The 21,054-nt window shown below is 40.6% G+C and overlaps 1 protein-coding gene across 1 annotated transcript in view; it reads right to left on the bottom strand.

The window, feature by feature from the left end:
* Positions 1-21,054, bottom strand: part of prkar2aa (protein kinase, cAMP-dependent, regulatory, type II, alpha A) — a 373,389-nt gene that overhangs the window by 82,685 nt on the left and 269,650 nt on the right. The window contains exon 11 of the mRNA XM_063068220.1: positions 622-728. Within this exon, the coding sequence (XP_062924290.1) occupies positions 622-728 (107 nt within the window). The remainder of the gene's footprint in view (positions 1-621; positions 729-21,054) is intronic.

The raw sequence follows: 21,054 nt of genomic DNA, 5'->3' as shown, positions 1-21,054 counted from the left end.
AAAGAGGCAAAGAAAATAAAGGCTCTACTGAACAAATTGATTATAGGCATCTGTTAGTCTCATGAGACCATGGATTTGCGCCTTGGAAAGTTTCCAGGGCGCAGGCCTGGACAAGGTTGTATGGAAGACCAGCAGATGCCCATGCTGCAAGTCTCCCCTCTCCACGCCACCAATGTTGTCCAAGGGAAGGGCATTAGGAGCCATACAGCTTGGCACCGGTGTCATCGCAGAGCAATGTGTGATTAAGTGCCTTGCTCAAGAACACACACGCCACCTCAGCCAAGGCTCAAACTAGTGACCTTCAAGTCACTAGACGAACGCCTTAACCACTTGGCCACGCGCCAATGCTGAACAAATACTATCTGTTAGAAATATAAACATTAAAAATCAAGTCAGAGGTTGGAATTCAAAGCTAATCGTAAAACTAAATTTCAATCCAGAAAATAATGTTTTCCAACTATTATTTACAATAATCAGTGCATGGTATAAGATGTGTAGAAATATTCAATTTTACATTCTAGTAAAATCTTCTCAAAATGACTCACAAAAGAGATCTTAAGTTACACTATATATAATATTAAATCAATATCTCTGTTCCACTACAGGATTTAAGTTCCTTACCGTTCAATTACATAGAAATTGTCTCCATCATCATCTTGGTCAATGACATGCTCTGATGGTTCAACTTTCCTCTCGAACATTGCATCAAGAATTTCATATATTTGTTCCTGTTAAAATAATGCCAAGTCATCAATTGGTATATATTTTTAATGTTTATACTCCCTTTCTCCCATTGTTGAAGTACCCCAATTTTATCTACACTCATATGACTGTAATTAAAAATAAACCATAATGGGCATACTGTATTTTATGAATCATAGTCACTGTGTGATTTATCTCTGGTAATTTAGGACCCTGGTGAAGCAAGGTGAAATGTCATTGGAATAGGTAGGAATTTTTAGTTAATTCTGGTATCAACAATAGTGACTATCAATCATTACTGGACCTTAAAAAAACATATCTTTAGGAATCTGTTTTCTCAACCTATTGTGAATACAGTAAACCTTTAATAATCCAGCATCCATGGACATTTTTGATGTCGGATTGGTAGATGTTCTTGACAAGTGGACATTATTCCCATTAAGACATCAACTACATTTCATTATCCATTTTCAGATTTTACACGGGACTTTAATAAACTTTCTAGCAAAGCAGACAATTTCAAGAGGGCACATGAAACAAAACGCAATAAATTTAAAAGTGTGTAGGAAGCAGGGAGCTGATGCATTTAAAATTCTTGTGGGAATAATAACCCTGAGTTTAAAGGGGCTCCAGTATTTTTAAAATAATCCTGGGAAAAGGGTCCTTTTTGCTTAAAGGGAGCTCAGGAACAGGATCCCTGTGTGTTTATACATCCCTTTTAGTAGGTCCGTGAGCTTAATTGAAGAGGGTTTAGCTGGGGTCCCCGAAAGTCTAAAAGGAGTTTGTAAATGTGGCTCCTGTGAGCCAAGTATCAAACCATAAATATTTCCAAACAATAGGATAATGGATTGTACAGGCTTTATTGTAGTTAAGATATGGAAGTAATGCCAAGTGTAGTGGTGGAGCCAGATTCAATTCTAGTAGGATGACTTTTACTAGAACCAGTAGATACAATCAAGGCTGAATGGTCTCCATCCACACTGTAACTATTCTGCAATTCACTCAGAGAACCAGAGTAATCCAGTTGACCATGAACTACCATCACATGCATCTCATTGGAAGGGCAACAGTTATGTACAATTAATCAAATCAAGTCAAGTCAAGTTTATTGTCATTTTGACCATAAGCTGCTGGTACAGTTCACAGTAAAAACGAAACAACGTTCCTCCAGGACCCCGGTGCTACATGAAACAACACAAAACTACACCAGACTATGTGAGACAGCACAAGGCAATATTGGCTTTGCTAGCAAAATACAAATGCAATTAAGTTGGTTCGAGCACAACTCAAACTTGAAAATACATTCAAATCACAGAGAAATTTATGCAAATCCGTTCCATCCCATCCCCAGAGCTTTTCCTGATCATCCCACAACTCTCTTTCACTTTCAAACATTTATACAACTCTTGGTTAAAAAGCCACAACTAAATCTTACCCACCAGACATTGTGATTGCTCAATTATAGACACTCACCCATTTTAATTCTATTATACCACTTGCATATGGCTAGATCATCTAGTCTCAGTAACAGCATGTCAGTCTGCTGATCATTTAAAAGTTAAAGCATGTGAAAATGAAGAACTAATTGAAAAACAAGGAAAGCAGAGTATGCTGGCAAGATATACCACAAAGAGATTAATCAACCATTCAGATACGTAATTAAATCAAGACAACTTGACTTCCTATCTGAAAGAGGAGCAGAGAAATTATCCCAGGTCCTGGACAATATTCATCCCCTAAACCAAATTTGGTGATAATCATGTTGCCTTGTTGGGGACTTGCCCTGAGTAAACAGGCTAGCTACGTTCCGTAATCTGCAATCCTATTTTAAGATATTTTTGCACATTTTAAACAAATGAAAACCGCATCCTAAATCATCAAACCTCCAAAACAGAGTGAAGATAAATGAAGAAACTTTTTGGCACTTGCTTCTTTTCTCCCAGTAAACTCATTTTAATGGTAAAAGGTTTAACGAAAGAAAACATCACAAGTTCACTTAACTTACAATAACACGGTGACATTTATCAAATACCATTTGTGTCTTTAAGTACCTTGTTTTGATTCAATATCAGCCTGACTCAAAAAGGTTAGACTTCAACTGGATATTTTTTTCAAGTAGAACTGGTGAAGCAAATTAATCAACCATATTAGTACATTCTCAGGAGAAGCAAATGTCAATTTCCTGGCACCTACACTCAAGTTTTTCTGACTTCATTTACAAATCTTCAGAGGTTTTTGTGCTTTTTCCACGCATGGAAATAAACTTTAAATGGAATTTTTAAAGCTGTTCTTTTGGAAATTTCCACATCTTAAACAATTGCTCAAGTTTTGTTTTGAGCAGTCCAGTGAGGAATTTGAAAAAAATCAACAAAACAATTTTAAATAAGTCTCTGGTATGTCGAACCAACAGCCCAAATTTACCACCTCATGCAAATGCGGCAGATGTATTTACATTAAAATGTGCAGGCTTTCTGATTATGAACAGTTTCCTAAAAAGTACAATCTTACACAGTAAAAATAACCAATTTGTAACAGACTTAAAAATTGATGTTTTTTTCATGGATCTGCACACAAAGAAATAAACAAGTTGCATTCATTGCATTTCAGTTAATCAAATCAACGATAGTTTCTATAAAGAAATGCTTTCTGACTGTATCAAATGTCATATTGAATTAACACCAAAATAAAGTCAACAGAATTACTGTGATGCTGAAACACAGTTAACTAAATTCACCATGTTGATTAACCTATCATAAAACCTACCAAATACTTGCAATCCTTTGTATTCTAAAGAGGGATTTCTTTAACCAGAGGATGGCGAATCTTTGGAATTCATTGCCACAAACTGCTAATAGAGACCAAGTCGATGGGTGTATTTAAAGCAGAAGTTCACACACAAAATGCTGGAGGAATCAGCAGCTCAGGCAGCATCTAAGGAAATTAATAACCAATTGACGTTTTGGGCCAAGGCCCTTCTTCAGGACTGGAAAGGAAGGGGAAAACACCAGAGCAAAATGATGGGGGATGAGAAGAAGGATTAGTTAGAAGGTGACAGGTAAAGACAAGAATGTGAGAAAGGTAAATGATTGGAGAAGAAGAAACCTGATGGGAGCAGACAGTTGACCATGGGAGAAAGGGCACCGGGATGAGGGGATAGTCAGGTGAAGAGAAGAAATAAGAAGCCAGAATGTGGAATAAAAGAAGAGGGAAGGGTGAAGAAAAAAAACAGAAGGGGAAATCAATGTTCATGCCATCAGGTTGGAAGCTACCTAGACAGAATATGAAGTGTTGCCCCTCTACCCTGAGAGTGGCCTCACCGTGGCAAAAGAGGAGGCCATACACCGACATGTCGGAATGGAAATGAGGATAGGAATTAAAAAGGTTGGCCATTGGAAAATTCTGCTTTTGGTGAATGGAGCGGAGGTGCTCAACAAAACGGTCCCCCAATTTACATCGGGTCTCACCAACGCAGAGGAGGCAGCATCAAGAGAACCAGATACAGAAGACAACCCCAACAGATTCACAGGTGAAGTGTTGCCTCACCTGGAAGAAAGGTTGATTGGTTCTTGATTAGTAAGGGTGTCAAAGGTTACATGGAGAAGACAGGAGAATGGGGTTGAGAGGGATAATAAATTAGCCATGATGAAATGGTGGAGCAGACTTGATGTGCCAAATGGCCTAACTCTGCTCCTGCAGTATTGTGCAAAAGTCGTAGGAACATATATATAGCTAGTGTGCCTAAGACATTTGCACAGCATTGTACAAACCGAGTAATTTTATGTATTGCACTGTACGGCTGCCAGAAAGAAAAACAAATTTTATGACATATGTAAGTGATGGTAAACCTAATTCTGATATAGGTCTCTATTGTGGACTGAGAGTGGGAAGGGGGCAGAAACAGGGGCATCATGGTTGGGAAAAGGGGAAGGGAGAGGGGAGGGAGCAGGAAGCACCAGAGAGACATTCTGTAATGATCAATAAACAATTGTTTGTAATCACATGACCTTGCCTGCTGTCTCAGGGCTGGGTGTGTCTGCACACATGCCACACCCTGCCCCGGCACTCCTTCTCTGCCACCTGTCCCACACACCTCCAGAGGCACTCCACCCTCACCATTTCCAACATCGTTTGCTCCTGTCCGATTTACAAGCACGCTCTATGCTCTACGTTGACAAATACAGTACTGTACAAGTCTTGGGCACCCTAGTTTTTTCTTATTTATACAGTACTGTGTGTCTTACGGTCTTATTATCCAATGGAAGCTTTCAGTGGAGGATATTAATAAAGCATACTACAGTACTAGCTTCATCTGGACTGAGATGTGCAGTTGCTGCAGTTTGAAGAAAATACAGAATCTGGTTTATCATCACTGACATATGTTGTGAAATTTGTTGCAGCAGTATGGTGCAATACATAAAAATCACTACAAATAAACTTATTAAATATATGGTGCAAAAAGTGAGAAAAATAGTGAGAAATGGTCTGTGAACACTTCAGAAATTTGGTGGCATAAGGGAAGAAGCTGTTCCTAAAACACTGAGTGTATATCTTCAGGCTCCTGTGACTCCTCATTGATAGTATTAATGAAAAGAGGGCAAGTCGCTGGGGGGTAAGGGTCATTCATGAATTAAGTCTCTGCTTCAGAATCATGCCAAGATTGTCAGGCTTTCATGGATTTCTCTATTTCTCTTTGAGAAAATCCTGACACTCATTTGATAAGACCAACCAGAAGATCCAGGAACTAATTAATGATGCTTGGACTTGAAAAACAGAAATACATCTCAAGGCTAAAATATGGTGTTCAGGGAATTGATGGCAAATGTCCAATAAAAAGAATTTCAGGAGGTATATTGGATACATTTCTCTGACATTAAATTGTACCTATTAAAAAATGTTAATTAAAAAGAAGATAGTAGGTGAGAAAGCACAAGAAATCCAGCATCAAGGTAATAATCTACAACCTGCAAGAATTCTTCACGATTATCAAACATCATAAGTGCCACTCTGCAAGGTCGAGACATGAAAGATCTTTCAAGCAGCTGCTGGAAGGAGTCCTTCAAAGACCCCCTCAACAAAGACTCTTATCTTCAACATTAGTTGAAAAGTAATAGGGTGTATGGAGCATATGAAATCCCTGAGTAACAGGGTTTATGGAGCATATGAAATCCCTGATGTACCCAAGACATCATCGGGAAGAGGATATGGGGTGGTTACAGACTGGGAGGGGTGTGCGAAGGACAGGAGAATAATTCTCTAAGATGGTGCAATCATTGGCATCTTGCTAGATTTCTTGCGTTTTCTCACTTACTATCTTCATCCAGACTGCATCCATCAACAGACACACTGGACATAGTCTTCACCATTTGACAAATTCATAAAAACACAGACGTCAACAACCACTGTGACTGGTTTTAGAAGCTTTTGACTGTTGAATGAAAGAATTATGAAGAGATTTTCCAGATTTGGCTTCCCTCATAAATCTATCAACATTACTCTAACATTTACCATATACTTGGCCCTCCTCTCCATTCTCATCCTTATACGACAATGATCCTAACCAAGATGCAATCCTAATGTAGACTGAGGTAAAGCAAGGTACCAATACTCTTTTTTATTTTCCACATTATAACTCTGCACATCCACTTCCTACAATATTCCTGCTGCAGCAGAGTTGATCCACCAGCTGAAGGGGAAACTGCATCACAGAAGGTGATGAATCTCTGAAATGCCCTACCCTGCAGAGTTGTTGAGGATCAAATCATCGTTGTGGGTATTTACGCAGTACGAAGTAAATTTTATTATCAAAGTACATATATGTCACCATTTACAACCATGAGATTCATGTTCTTGTGGGCATACTCAATAAATCTATCGGATAGTAATTATAACAAAATCAATGAACAACTGCCAAACTAGGGCTTTCAGCCAGAGTACAGAAGACAACAAACTGTGCAAACGCAAAATGAAGAAACAATAATTTAAATAAATAAGCAATAAATATCGATAACATGAGATGATGAGTCCTTGAAAGTGAACCTATTTATTGTGGGAACATTTCAATGATGGAGCAAGTGAAGCTGAGCGATGTTATCCCCTTTGTTCAAGAGCCCGATAGTTGAAGGGTAGTAACCATTCCTAAACCTGGTGGTGCGAGTCCTAAGGCTCGTGTACCTTCTTCCTGATGGCAGCAGCAAGAATAGAGCATGGCCTTGATGGTGGGGGTCTCTGATGATGGATGCTGCTTTCCTGTAACGTTTCATGTAGATGTGCTCAATGATTCAGAGTTTTACCCACGATGGACTTTTTTAAAAATTTCTGTAGAATTTGTTGTTCAAGGGCATTGGTGTTTCCATAACAGGCTGTGATGCAGCCAGTCAATACACTCCCTACTACTCATCTATAGAAGTTTGTTGAAGTTTTAGATGTCATACTGAATCTCTGCAAACTCCTAAGGAAGTAGAGGTGCTGTCGTGCTTTCTTCATAATTGCACATATGTGCTGGGCCCAGGACAGGTACTCTGAAATAACAACATCTAGGAATTTAAGGTTGCTGATCCTCTCCACCTCTGATGAAGACTGGCTCACGAACTACTGGCTTCCTTCTCCTGAAGTCTATAATCAGTTCCTTGATCTTGCTGACATTGAGTGAGCGGCTGTTGTTATGACACCACTCAGCCAGAATTTCAGTCTCCCTCCTATATGCTGATTCATCACCCCCTTTGATTCAGCCCACGACAGTGGTTTCATCACTAAGAAAGGAAATACATTTTTGAATTTACAGTTTATTAAGGGTTAAGGGCGACTGGCACAGGAGAGGAGATGAGGCCCAAGTCGTTATCAGTCATGATCATAAAGACGGTGGAGCAGGCTCGAGGGGCCAAGTGCCATGCTCTTGTTCCCATTTTCTTATGTTCTTTTTTCAGTTATTTGTATGCAGAGAACATCACACAGCCAAGGTAGATATGGATTACAAAATTCAAGGCATCTCTAATGTAGCCTTTGGCCCATTGAGGAAAACAGTATTCCAAGGCCAAGACTGAACAACGATGATGGTCTACATGGTGTACCTGCCTTCCTCTACGCTTTGGAAACTGGACAATCTACAGGAGAAAACTCAAACCACTGGAGAAGTATCAAAGAAAACTCTACAAATTCCTCCATATCAAAAACAGGATAGGCAAAACAATAGTAATATCATCTCCCTGGCCAGGATCCCAAGCGTCAGGGCTCTCAACATAACCAGCTCCAGTGGGCAGACTACACTGCCCTCTTGCCTCACACCAGAGTCCAGAAATAAGCACTCTACTTCTGAACTCTGTCACTGCAGACAACTTCCAAGGGGACTGAAAACATTTTAAGAATGCCCTCAAGGTCTCCTTGAGGGAATACGATATCCTTACAGATTCATGACAATTGCTGACCCATGACCTCTCGAAATGGCGCAGAAGCATTCTGTAGAGGTCTGAGTATGTGACGGGATCTCATATGCGAATGTGGAAGAATCTGCAGAATCTGCGTTTCCTTCAAGCCACTCTTCAGGAACCTCAAGACACATGTAACTGGACTGAAAACAAGCCATCCTCAACCAGAGAGACAGAAAGCAAGTCTCTTCAGTAATTAAACTCAATCTGATCAGGTTTTAATTAAAGGATGAATCCAATCAATATGTGAAGATGCAACATCACAACAATATTTAAATGTGTTTATCAGGTATCAATGCATCAAAATATCAAAATGTATTTATTAAGGTCGCACATAAAAACACCGAGTGACACAAAATAGACTAGTGCTCAGATAACCTCAGGACTGCCTTCAGCAGGCTAATTTCCTAACCTTATTCACAAAAAAACATGAGCTTCCGTCCATACTTCCTCCACTAGCCTAACATTCTCATCCAATCCATCTCATGTTTTTCTGTTTCTCCCTTAAATATATCTTCATAATTTAATCACAAACTCTCAGCAATAGTAAGTTCAACATCCACAACATTTACTAAGCCATTGTTTTATTTGGAATTCCCAGTTTGATTGGAAATCAAGTGAAAATATTCATAAGCTATGAAAGTTTTTCTTACTTCTGAAAACTTAGATAAGGGTCACCACTTCTCCAACAGAAAAATGCAATCTATGTAATCTTTCCTGATGGGTACATCATATTTCTGGTGGCATAACTACAAAAACTTTACTCACCCTGTCTATTCCTTATTTGAATGATGAAACCTATGCATACAATTCCTGCCTTTTTAAAACCACACTTTTAAATAACTAAATAATTGCAGTCTATGCCTGAAGTTAGCACCCACTAAAGATCTAGAAAATACTTCGATATAAAATCTATAATAATAATTGCACTATATATGCTTTCAAGTTTTTATTTTTCTCTATAGGAAGGATTTCACTTATTTTTAATAAGATTAAGAAGTCCACAGCACACTAGATATTGCAGAAATGTAATAGAAATAGTGGCCCCAATAACAGAGAGAACCTTAAAATAGCCAATATGACTAAACAAAATGTACTTCAGAAATTAAGAACTAAAAGTAAAGACTACTTGTTCAAAAAAAAAGAGAGATGAAGAGAGAAAACAAGGAAGCAGAGATTACTTAGCCTGGTGGTAGCTGCTGGTAAAATGTTGAAGTCCATTATGAAGCACATGGTTAAAAGTGCAGAGAAAATCAGAATGTAATTAAGCAGAATCAACTGGATTTTATTGAAGGATGAATCTAATTAAGATTGCAACATTGGGTATATGAAAGCAATAATCAAATGTGTTTATCTGGTGTTAATATATCAAAATATCAAAAGGCCTTTGACTTCAAAAGAACTCACACCACTCACATCCTTCTTTACATCGGCAGCACAGCTGTGGAAACTGTGAGCAGTTTCAAACTCTCATGGTCTCAGAACACATTCTATACAATCAGGAATGCTCAGACACGTTTCTACTTTCTGAGGATGTTGAAGTGAGCTGGACTACGCACATCTATACTCATGTCATTCTACAGTTGCGTAGCAGCGAGTGTACTAACAAGCATGGTTCAGGAAGTGCACTGCAGTTCACAACAGGTAGTCAAAACTGCTCAACACGTTCCCGGCACCAGCCTACCCGCTATCAAGGACAAATTTACGGAAAGGTGCCAGAAAAGGGCCAGTAACATCATGAAGGATCCCACCAATCCTCATGGGATTGGGACGTCTCACTCCTATCAGAGAGGCTATGTTGAATCAATGGAAGGACTATTGTGTTGTTTGTCTTTTTTTTGTGCTGCATTTGATCCAGCGTAACAATTATTTCATTCTCCATTACATTTGTGTCCTGGAAATGACATTAAGCAATCTGGAATCTTGACTAAGAATACACATGAAACTATTTCATATGAGCACACAGAGTTGGGTAGCATTCCAACGTGGATAGAAAATTGGCTGAAAGTCTGACAGCAGAAATATGAATAAACAAATAGAATTGGCCACTTTAGTCTAAGATGAAAAGAGATTATTTTAAGATCATAAATTTCAGAAATTCTCTACCAGAGGAAATGGATAATCAATTATTGAGAATTTTCAAAGCTACCATCAATAGGCTTTTGGATGCTAAGTGCTCCTCTAAGCAGCTGCCTAGCACTCTGAAAATTAAATGATGCCCACAAAGCAGGAGAAGGCTATAAGACAGCAAAGTGTTTTCAGGTAGCTGTTTCCTCAGTTCGTAATGTAATTAAGAAATGGCAGTTGACAGGAATGGTGGAGGTCAAGTTGAGGTCTGGAAGACCAAGAAAACTTTCCGAGAGAACTGCTCATAGGATTGCAAGAAAGGCAAATCAAAACCCCAGTTTGACTACAAAAGACCTTCAGGAAGATTTAGCAGACTCTTGAGTGGTGGTGCACTGTTCTACTGTGCAGCGGCACCTGCACAAATATGACCTTCATGGAAGGGTCATCAGAAGAAAACTTTTCCTGCGTCCTCACCACAAAATTCAGTGTCAGAAGTTTGCAAAGGAACATCTAAACAAGCCTGATGCATTTCGGAAACAAGTCCTCTGGACTGATGAAGTTAAAATGGAACTTTTTGGCCACAATGAGCAAAGGTATGTTTGGAGAAAAAAGGGTGCAGAATTTCATGAAAAGAACCCCTCTCCAACTGTTAAGCATGGGGCTGGATCGATCATGCTTTGGGCTTGTGTTGCAGCCAGTGGCACAGGGAATATTTACTGGTAGAGGGAAGAATGAATTCAATTAAATACCAGCAAATTCTGGAAGCAGACATCACACCGTCTGTAAAAAAGCTGAGGATGAAAAGAGGATGCCTTCTATAACAGGATAATGATCCTAAACACACCTCAAAATCCACAATGGACTACCTCAAGAGGCACAAGCTGAAGGTTTTGCCATGGCCCTCACAGTCCCCTGACCTAAACATCATCGAAAATCTGTGGATAGACCTCAAAAGAGCAGTGCATGCAAGACAGCCCAAGAATCTCACAGAACTAGAAGCCTTTTGCAAGGAAGAATGGGCGAAAATCCCCAAACAAGAATTGAAAGACTCTTAGCTGGCTACAGAAAGCGTTTACAGGCTGTGATACTTGCCAAAGGGGGTGTTACTAAGTACTGACCATGCAGGGTGCCCAAACTTTTGCTTCAGGCCCTTTTCCTTTTTTGTTATTTTGAAACTGTAAAAGATGGAAATTAAAAAGTAATCTTGCTTAAAATATTAAAGAAATGTGTCATCTTTAACTTAATGCCCTTTGGAAAGTAAGGTCATTTTTTATTCGCTTAGCTATTGACAGTAACAGAAATTTTGACTAGGGTGCCCAAACTTTTGCATGCCCCTGTATGGTGCTACTGCGCTATTGCGCTATTTATTGAGGCAGATTACCACATTCTTCTTGTGTACCAATATAACTGAAGCCTGGATGAAGCAGGTGGGTACCTCAGACTGCCAAGGCAAGAGGTTAAAGCTATCAGTGAACTCAGCAGCCAGTTAAATAACACAGCTATTCGGTACTTATAGTGTCTCCATTAAGCTAAATGCCTGCCTTTTGATTCTTCCAAATGCACTTTCTTTCATTACAGTCCATTTAATGAGTTTTTACTTATCCACTCATCCAGCTATCTCAAGTTGCAAAGTTCAAACATTCTCACTGCAGCATGCTTGGCCACTTATTTTTATGTTATTTGCAAAGTTTAGATATGTTAAACTCTGTCCCATCCTTCAAATCATTAACATAGAAAGCAAATAATTGAGGAGATGACAAATAGAGCGAACGGCTATACTTCATGAGGTTTGGTATGTCACCAAAGACTCTAGCAAATTTCTAATGATGTACTGAGGGTAGCATTCTGACTGATTGCATCACTGTCTGGTATGAAGGCATTAAAGCACAGGATCAAAAACAAACTGCAGAGAGTTGTAAACCCCATTATGGACAATAGCATCCCCACTATCAAGGACATCTTCACTAAGGTGGCAATCATCATTAAGGACTCTCACCAACCATGATATGCTCTCTTCTCTTTACTACCATCAATCAGGAGGTACAGGAGCCTGAAGACACACGTACATACAAGTTTTAGGAACAAGTTCTCCCCCTCCTCCATCAGATTTTTGAACAGTTCATGAACCCTTGAACATTGTCTCACTATTTTGTTGTCTTTTTGCACTGCTAATTTATTTTTTTATATACTTATTATTGTAACTTTTATTTTTTTTCATGTATAGCATTGTACTGGTGCCACAAACAAATTTCACGACATGTCAAGAGACGGTAATCCTGATGCTGATATCATCTACTTTCCCCTTAAATCCACCACAGCTAACAGCTGTGACAATAGTTACAGTATCTCCATCAGAAAAGGGCATTCCAGAAAATGTCTTCTACAGGATAACAACACACATCAAAGTTGCTGGTGAACGCAGCAGGCCAAGCAGCATCTATAGGAAGAGGCGCAGTCGACGTTTCAGGCCGAGACCCTTCGTCAGGACTAACTGAAGGAAGAGTGAGTAAGGGATTTGAAAGCTGGAGGGGGAGGGGGAGATGCAAAATGATAGGAGAAGACAGGAGGGGGAGGGATAGAGCCGAGAGCTGGACAGGTGATAGGCAAAAGGGGATACGAGAGGATCATGGGACAGGAGGTCCGGGAAGAAAGACGGGGGGGGGGTGACCCAGAGGATGGGCAAGAGGTATATTCAGAGGGACAGAGGGAGAAAAAGGAGAGTGAGAGAAAGAATGTGTGCATAAAAATGAGTAACAGATGGGGTACGAGGGGGAGGTGGGACCTAGCGGAAGTTAGAGAAGTCAATGTTCATGCCATCAGGTTGGAGGCTACCCAGACGGAATATAAGGTTAAAATTCAAATTAAAATAAAATACAAGTTAATGCACTTCCACCAGTACTGTGAGCACTTATCCTATGCTCCGGTCTTTTATATGGCATCTTATCAAGTCTCTGGAAATCAAAATACACCAGATCTACAGGTTCCCTTCTTTTATAGTTAGTTATATTCCTGAAGAAATTTCAAATTTGTCAAATTTCTCTTCCATAAAACCATGGTGATTTAGTCTAATTACAAACAAGCTTTTCTTAATGGTTAGTTCATTGATTATAAATTTCAGCAACTACCCAAAAGCAGATATTTTAGCCAACTGGGCTCTAGTTTCCTGCTTTTAATTTCCCTCCCCTTTTGAACAAGAGAATCATATCAATCTTGGAGTTTTCCTCCCAGGATTTAGCTTTGAAAGACTTGAACTACTGCCACCATCTCTGCAGCTATTTCCCATAAAATGGTCAGGTGCAGGTCAACAGGTCCTGGGGATTTGACTGCTATACTTTTATTGCCTCTTGTAATAGAGAATGGTACAAGTTCTTCCACACCATTCAAAACTAAACCATATATCACCCTTTCAACGTGCGTAGTATCCTCCAACATAAGACTGATGCCAAATATTGATTAAAATTGTTATTTCCTTTCCTGTTGTTAATCTATCAGTTCACTTGCCAGGGTTCCCAGAATTAACTACCCACTTCCTTTTTATTGATCCAAAGAACCTCTTGTTGTTTGTTTTGATATTACTATAACAATCAATTTCTCCTTCCTGTTCAGTCTCCTGCTGCTGTTTCATGAAAAAAAAACTCCCCACCCAACCCTCTGGTCTGAACAAGCTTTTACCACTTCGTAAGGATTCTTCAGCGCCATCAAGAACATCGATCACTCAAATACGCAAGTATCCAATCTGCTCAGTTAAGAATGGAGCACAGCTTAAGCTACAAGTGTCCACTGGAAGAAACACTTCAAATATCTCATCAAAGACTAACTTTGCCTTAAGTGACCTTGACTCTACCCCTTAGAAAGCATCCAGAGCTTGAAAATACCACTGTTAAGACTATCCACAGAAAAACAATTTTAATTAATTATGGTAAATACGGATAAGTCTCCCTGTGGTCAACCAAGAAAAAAAGTCTTCCACAGTGGCCAATCAGTTCTTCTCAAAGACTCAATCAGGATTCTGTAACCAAGAGATTTTGGAAATCCGGAGTAACACATATCAAGTGCTGGAGAAACTCAGCAGTTCAAGCAGCAGCTATGGAAAGGAATAGAGCTGACATTTCAGGCCAAAACCTAGAAACAGATGCTGCTCCTGAAAATCCTTTATAAAGGAATTTTGTTTGCACTGTGCATCATTCCTTTTATTAAACTGTGTATTCAAGACTTCTGAAATACCACAGAAAACCTGTAGGTTGCAACCTCCAATTTTTTATGTATTAGAACATTTGGCCTATAAATCAGCCTTCATGCACCAAAGTGGGCTAAAATTTTGAATTTTTATTTGAACATAGCATGGTACAGACTTTTTAACCTACTATAAGATCAATCTAACCCTTTCCTCCTACATAACCTTCCTTTTTTTTTTACCACTCATGTGCCTGTCCAAGAGCTTCTTATATGTTCCTGATGTCCCAGGCAGAGCATTCCACAAATCCACACTCTCTGGGAAAAACTTAGTTCTAACATTTCTCCTATACTTTCCTCCAATCACCTTATGATTATGCCCTCTCATATTAACCATTTCCACCCTGGGCAAAAGTCTCTAGCTGTCCACTCAATCTATGCCGTTTATCAATTGGTACACCTCTATCAAGTCACTTCTCATCCTTCTTTGCTCTACGATAGCTGGCTGAACCTCTCCTTACAAGACATGTTCTCTAATCCATGAAAATCTCCTGGTAAGTATCCTCTGCATCGCTCTGAAGCTTTCAGATCCTTCCTATAACGAGGTGACCAGCACCAAACACATATTCCTGTTATAACTTTTGTACATCTCCTTGCACTGTCCAGAGGCTCTTCAGAAACTTACCAAAATGTAGAACCACCACCCCAATGAATTTCCATATACACTCGTTAAATTACTATTCTACACACTTGAGCCCAAAATGTTACATTTGTATGTTGTCTTAAGCATCTATGCATCATTATTAAACTCTTCTGCAAGAAGTTGCTGCAAAGTAGCGTGACGGCACTCCTGACTGACCAGAGCTGATTGATTACTGGATGTTGTGCCCTGCATAAGTTCAGCATTGCATTTAGCCTCAGCAGGAAAGGAAGAAGAAAGGCCAGGCGGCCCTTGAGGAAAAGAAAAAAACCATCAAATCAAATGCCAATTTGCTTTCAAATATATGCAAGCAGTTATTAGTTTAATATAATATTCTTATTGGGAGTTGCAAGGGGTTTCACACAAAAAGCAGCAAGATTTCTGTTAACTCCAACAGATCACAAATCATTTTTTTTTTAATCTGATTGTAAGTTTAGACTATTCAACAGCATCCTTTGGCACAACATTCCATGAAGCAAGTCATGTTAATTACACCATTTTTTACCACCCTTTATTTTAATTAAAAACTGGTAATTAAATATCTGACATTTCTGATTGTTAGGAAGTACAATAAAATAGAATACTAACAAGGAAAAGAGAACAGCAACCACAGGAGCATAAGTATGCAATCAGTTCAACATGTTCATGTTAGTTCTTTGGTCCCACTGCCTTCCCCCCCACTGCACCCCAAGCAATTTTTATATTTGTCCACAATCCTCCTGCAATTTATAATTGGATATGCTGTCCCCACCCTTTTTTAAGATATTTAGAGATACACCACAGTAACAGCCCCTTCCGGCATGTGACCAATTAACCTCCTAACCCATAAGCCTTTGGAATGTGCGAGCACCCAGAGGAAATCCACACAGTCACAGAGAGAACAGGGAAACTCCTTACAGACAGCAGCAGGAATTGACCCCAGGTCGCTAGTGCTGTAATAGTGTTACGCTAACTGCTACACTACCGTGTAGTACTCTCCAGACCGAAACAGCAACCTGAAATGATATCTCTCTCCACTCCATTTTTGTGGACTTGCAGCTATCTCCTTCAGTTTCAGATTCTTTTCTAAATGAAAAGTTTCTTCTTATATTGTCAAAACACTTCGGGATAATGGAAGGAAATTTCTATACTGCCCAGAAAAAGTAGAAAGCTTCAAATAACCACCCCACGTTGACTGTAAACCCAGCCAGCTACCTACTCCCTCCTACTACTGAAAGGAATAGAGCTTGCCCCTTAGCACAGCTTCAACATGGGCGCCACTGTAGCATCGCAGTTAGTGCGATGTTATTTCAGCTCAGGGTGTCAGAGTTCAGAGTTCAATCCCAACGTTCTCTGTACGTCCTCCCCATGGAAAGCATAAGCTTTCTCCGGGTCCTCAAATTTCCTCCCACAGTATCAGGTTGGTTAATTGGTCATTGTAAATTGTCCTGTGATTAGGTTAGGGTTAAATCAGCGTTGTCAGGGGATGCTGGGGGGGTGCAGCTCAAAGGGCACTGTTTCTCTAAATAAATAAACAAACACGCCACTATACAGAAAACCTAGCCTGCCTATCTCCACTATTTGAGAAATGCGTTGCTTCAATTCAACCATTGCACATGTTAACGCATGGAGTCAGAGGAAGTGTGTTGGCATGGATAGTGGATTGGTTAACCAATAGAAGGCAGAGAGTTGGTATAAATGGGTGTTTCTCCGGTTGGCAGTCAGTGGTGAGTGGGGTGCTGCAGGGGTCGGTGCTGGGCCCGCAGGTGTTTACCATTTACATTGATGATTTGGAAGAGGGGACTGAGTGTAGCATAGCAAAATTTGCTGATGAGGCACTAAACTGAGTGGAATTGTAGAGAGGATGTAGAGAGTCTGCAGAGGAATACAGACAGGTTAAGTGAGTGGACCAAGGTCTGGCAGATGGAATACAATGTTGGTAAATGTGAGATCATCCACTTTGGAAGGAATAATAGAAGAGCAGATTATTATTTAAATGGTGAAAGATTGCAGTATGTTGTTGTGCAGAGGGACTTGGGAGTGCTTGTTCATGAATCGCAAAAAGTTGGCTTGCAGGTGCAACAGGTTACTAAGAAGGCAAATGGAATGTTGGCCTTCATTGCTAGAGGGATTGAATTCAGGCAACTATACAGGGTACTGGTGCTGCACCTGGAGTACTGTGTGTAGTTCTGGTCTCCATACTTGAGGAAGGATATACTGGCTTTGGAGGCAGTGCAGAGGAAGTTCACCAAGTTGATTCCAGAGATGAAGGGGTTAACCTATGAGGAGAGATTGAGTCGCCTGGGACTATACTCTCTGGAATTCAGAAGAATGAGAGGGGATCTTATAGAAGCATATAAAATTTTGAAAGGGATAGATAGGATAGAAGTAGGAAAGTTGTTTCCATTGGTAGGTGAGACTAGAACTGGGGAACATTACCTCAAGATTCAGGGGAGAAGATGTAGGACACAGATGAGGAGCAACTGTTTTTTGCAGACAGTGGTGAATCTGTGGAACTCTCTGCCCAGGGAACCAGTTGAGGCTTCCTCACTAAATATATTTAAGAAACAGTAAGATAGGTTTTTACACAGTAGGAGAATTAAGGGTTATGGGGAAAAGTCAGATAGATGGAGCTGAGTTTACGGACAGATCAGACATGATCTTATTGAATGGTGGGGCAGGCTCAATGGGCCAGATGGCCTACCCCGCTCCTATTTCTTATGTTCTTATGTTGTGTAACACACACAAAACACTGTAGGAACTCAGGTCAGGCAGCATCTGTGAAAAAGAATAAACAGTCAATGTTTTGGGCCAAAACCCTTCTTCAAGACTGAGAAGGAAGGGGGAAGATGCCAGAATAAAATGGTGGGGGGAGGTGAAAGAGGCTAACTGGAAGATGATAGGTGAAGCCAAGTGGTTGGTAAAAGATCAAGGGCTGGAGGAAAAAGGACCGCCTCCGTCCCCTGTCCCCCCGGCTTATCACCTTCCAGTTAGCCTCTGTTCCCTCCCCCACCTTTTTATCCTGGCATCTTCCCCGTTCCTCCTCAGTCCTGAAGAAGGGTCTTGGCTCGAAATGTCAACTGTTCATTCTTTTCCATAGATGCTGCCTTATCTGCTGAGTTTCTCCAGTGTTTTGTGTGTGCTGCTTTGGATTTCCGGCGTCTGCTGACTTTCTTGTGTTTGTGATTGGACATATTAGCCAAGTACACAAATGAAAGAGAAGCCATTCATGAGTTGTAAACACAAAATGCTGGGGAACTCAGCAAGTCAGGCAGCATCTATGGAGAGGAACCCCGACTGTTTATAATTCTCAACAGATGCTGTCCAACCTGTTGAATTCCCGCAACATTTTGCATTGCTTGCTCCGGATTTCCAGCATCAGCAAAATCGTATGTATTGATGAGTTGTGCCCTGTCTCTGCAAAGCTATCTTCATAAGGTCTCTAACTCCAGGGGAAACAAATTTAGTCTAACCAATCTCTCCCTATAACTAAAGCTCCTCCAAAACAGGGAACACCCCACTGTTCGGGAAACTTCAATTTGAATCCCTATTTAAAAAGAAAGATGCAGAATGCTGGTAACTATCAGCTAATTGGCCTAACATCTAAATATAAGGAAGAACAGATAAATTCTTCAAATAAACGGTGGGAATTTTATGTGGAACATCTCACGGCGTAGTATAACATTCAGCAGCTAAGTTAATATATCACAAACACGAGAAAATTTGCAGATGTTGTAAATGCAAAGCAACACACACAAAATGTTGGCGGAAGAGCAGGCCAGACACCATCTATGGAAAAGAGTAAACAGTCGACGTATCGGGCCGACACCTCCAGCACTGTGTGTGTGTGTGTGTGTGTGTGTGTGTGTGTGTGTGTGTGTGTGTGTGTGTGTAGCTAGTTTGATGATAGGAGCTAGATAACATTTGTGAATATTAAAAAAAAACGACATTCTTGATTTCAAATTGTACCTTGGTAGTTCAATTTAAACAATGACAAATAACATTTCCAATGTATTGAATAAACACAGAGTTCCCTAAAATAAATGAAAAATGGTTCTGAAAGATGTCAAGAGCACTCAATAATAATTCATATTTTCAAGGGCAGCTTGGTGATAAGACATAATAGAAGTAATACATTTCATACAAAAGATAAATTGTATTACATTTTCTGATAGCCACCAAGTACACTTAACAATCAAAAGAACTGTTAAAACTGTGTGTCTAATTTATCTTTGGTAATTTTTCATTTGTATAAAATTAAGCCGCTTGTTGTTCGGATGGTTACAATATATCAACCACAATGGCAATAGAACAAATCTCTGATTTTATTCATACCATCAGGGCTACATTTGGGGGCTCGTCCGGGATTTGATTCAGTTGGGTGCTGTGTGATTGCCCTGTTTAAATCAGTGTTGCTGTGTCTCCATGTGATTGCAGTTAGTACTGTGTGTCTCTGTGGGATTGCTGGTTATTACTGCATGCATGTTGGGTGGGGTTGTCGTTGGTACCCCGGAGGTCTTTGTTCGAGTCCAGACTAGCACTGACGAGTTGGTGGTGGGACTGCCAGTGTCTATTGGTGCCCCAGGTGAGGCGGGGCCATGGGCTGTCCATATTGTTAGGAGAGAGAGGGAAGAGTGGTCTGATTCGGAGGGAGTGTCTGCGAATAAATGTTCCAGCTATGGTAGGCTCCGCCTGGTGTTTGGCTAATGTCCAGCCCTAAAGTGGCGGAGGCGTACGAGACGTGGGCGGAGCAGATTTCTCAGTTGTTAGATGAATGGTAGTGCTCAGTTTCTGAAGCATTTACCCTTGACAACATTAAGGGCACTGGAGAGTTGGGGTACCAGTGCCAGCGATTATCCAGAAGACGATTACTGGTCAGTGAAACCGGAGTTCATGGGGGCATTGTCTGTGCACCCAGTGTTTTGAGCTGCTTGTGAGGACATGTGTAGTATCTTTGGGCCAGTACTGAATTTAAACGAGAGCCGATTGTGGTACAGCCTGGGATACAGCAGGACCCTGAAGGAAAAGAAGCGGGGCCCTGGACACAGAACAGGGGGCTCCGAGTTGCAGTGGGGGCATGAGTGAGAGATTGAGAGAGGATTTAGCAAGCAGACCCAAGGTATCCCCAGTAGTGTCCGAGCCTGAAGGGTTTAGGTGAGTGGGTACGGAGGTCTCGGAGGATAAGGAAACTCCCAGATAGGTTGGCCTATGTAGTGCCCGTGGACCAGGGCGTAAGGTCTACTGTTTGGGGAGCAATGTGACTGTTTGTACCTGGATTGGGTTTTTGTGTCTGCACGAATGGTTGGCGAGTTATTTAGAGGTCATGAGGACACGACTAAATTTGGTGGCGGGGAGAGTGTAAGGGGGTTTCTTCTTTTATGTTACAGCTAAAGCTAATGAAAATGGCTTCTTGGTTATGTTAGAATAAAATGGCTTCTTTGTTATGTTAACTGCTAAGAAAGTGCTTCTCTCTCACAACTTGTTATATTACTGATAAGAGCATTGTATTCATTTGCTAACCAACTGGGATAGATGTCATTCTTTCTTGTGTGTCTGTAAGCTATTGTTTCGCGGGCTTTGGAGAGAAGGCAATGGGGACAGGGAGAGGGGACGCTATGCTGTGAGCCTGGGCGGCGGGACGGACCCCAAGCGGGAGACCGAAGCCCAAAGTGTTCGGCAAGGAGAGGAGACAAAGACAGACTCGTGTGGAGCGTCTGGTCGACCACCGAGGGTGGTTCCAGGCGGCAAGTCGAGGAGGTCGGAGGGGATCAAATGGTGGAAAGAAGACTTCATTAATTGAGCTCCAACTGTTGTGCACAAAGTGGTTGAACTTTGATAAGTTTGGCATCTTTTACTTTCCTTTTATATTTTATCTCTATTAACTACATAGTTCCAGTAAGATCTGTAAAGTGAAATCATTTAATCGCATATGGTGTATTGACTGTTATTTGGCAGGGTGGGGTACATCACACAGCATCCACACAAACTCGATTACCCAGTTTGGGGGGGCCA

The sequence above is a fragment of the Mobula hypostoma genome, chromosome 15 (assembly GCF_963921235.1).
Source record: "Mobula hypostoma chromosome 15, sMobHyp1.1, whole genome shotgun sequence".
Lineage (NCBI taxonomy): Eukaryota > Metazoa > Chordata > Chondrichthyes > Myliobatiformes > Myliobatidae > Mobula > Mobula hypostoma.
The sequence above is the reverse complement of the archived record's forward strand: the minus strand, read 5'-3'. Positions and strand labels throughout refer to the sequence as shown.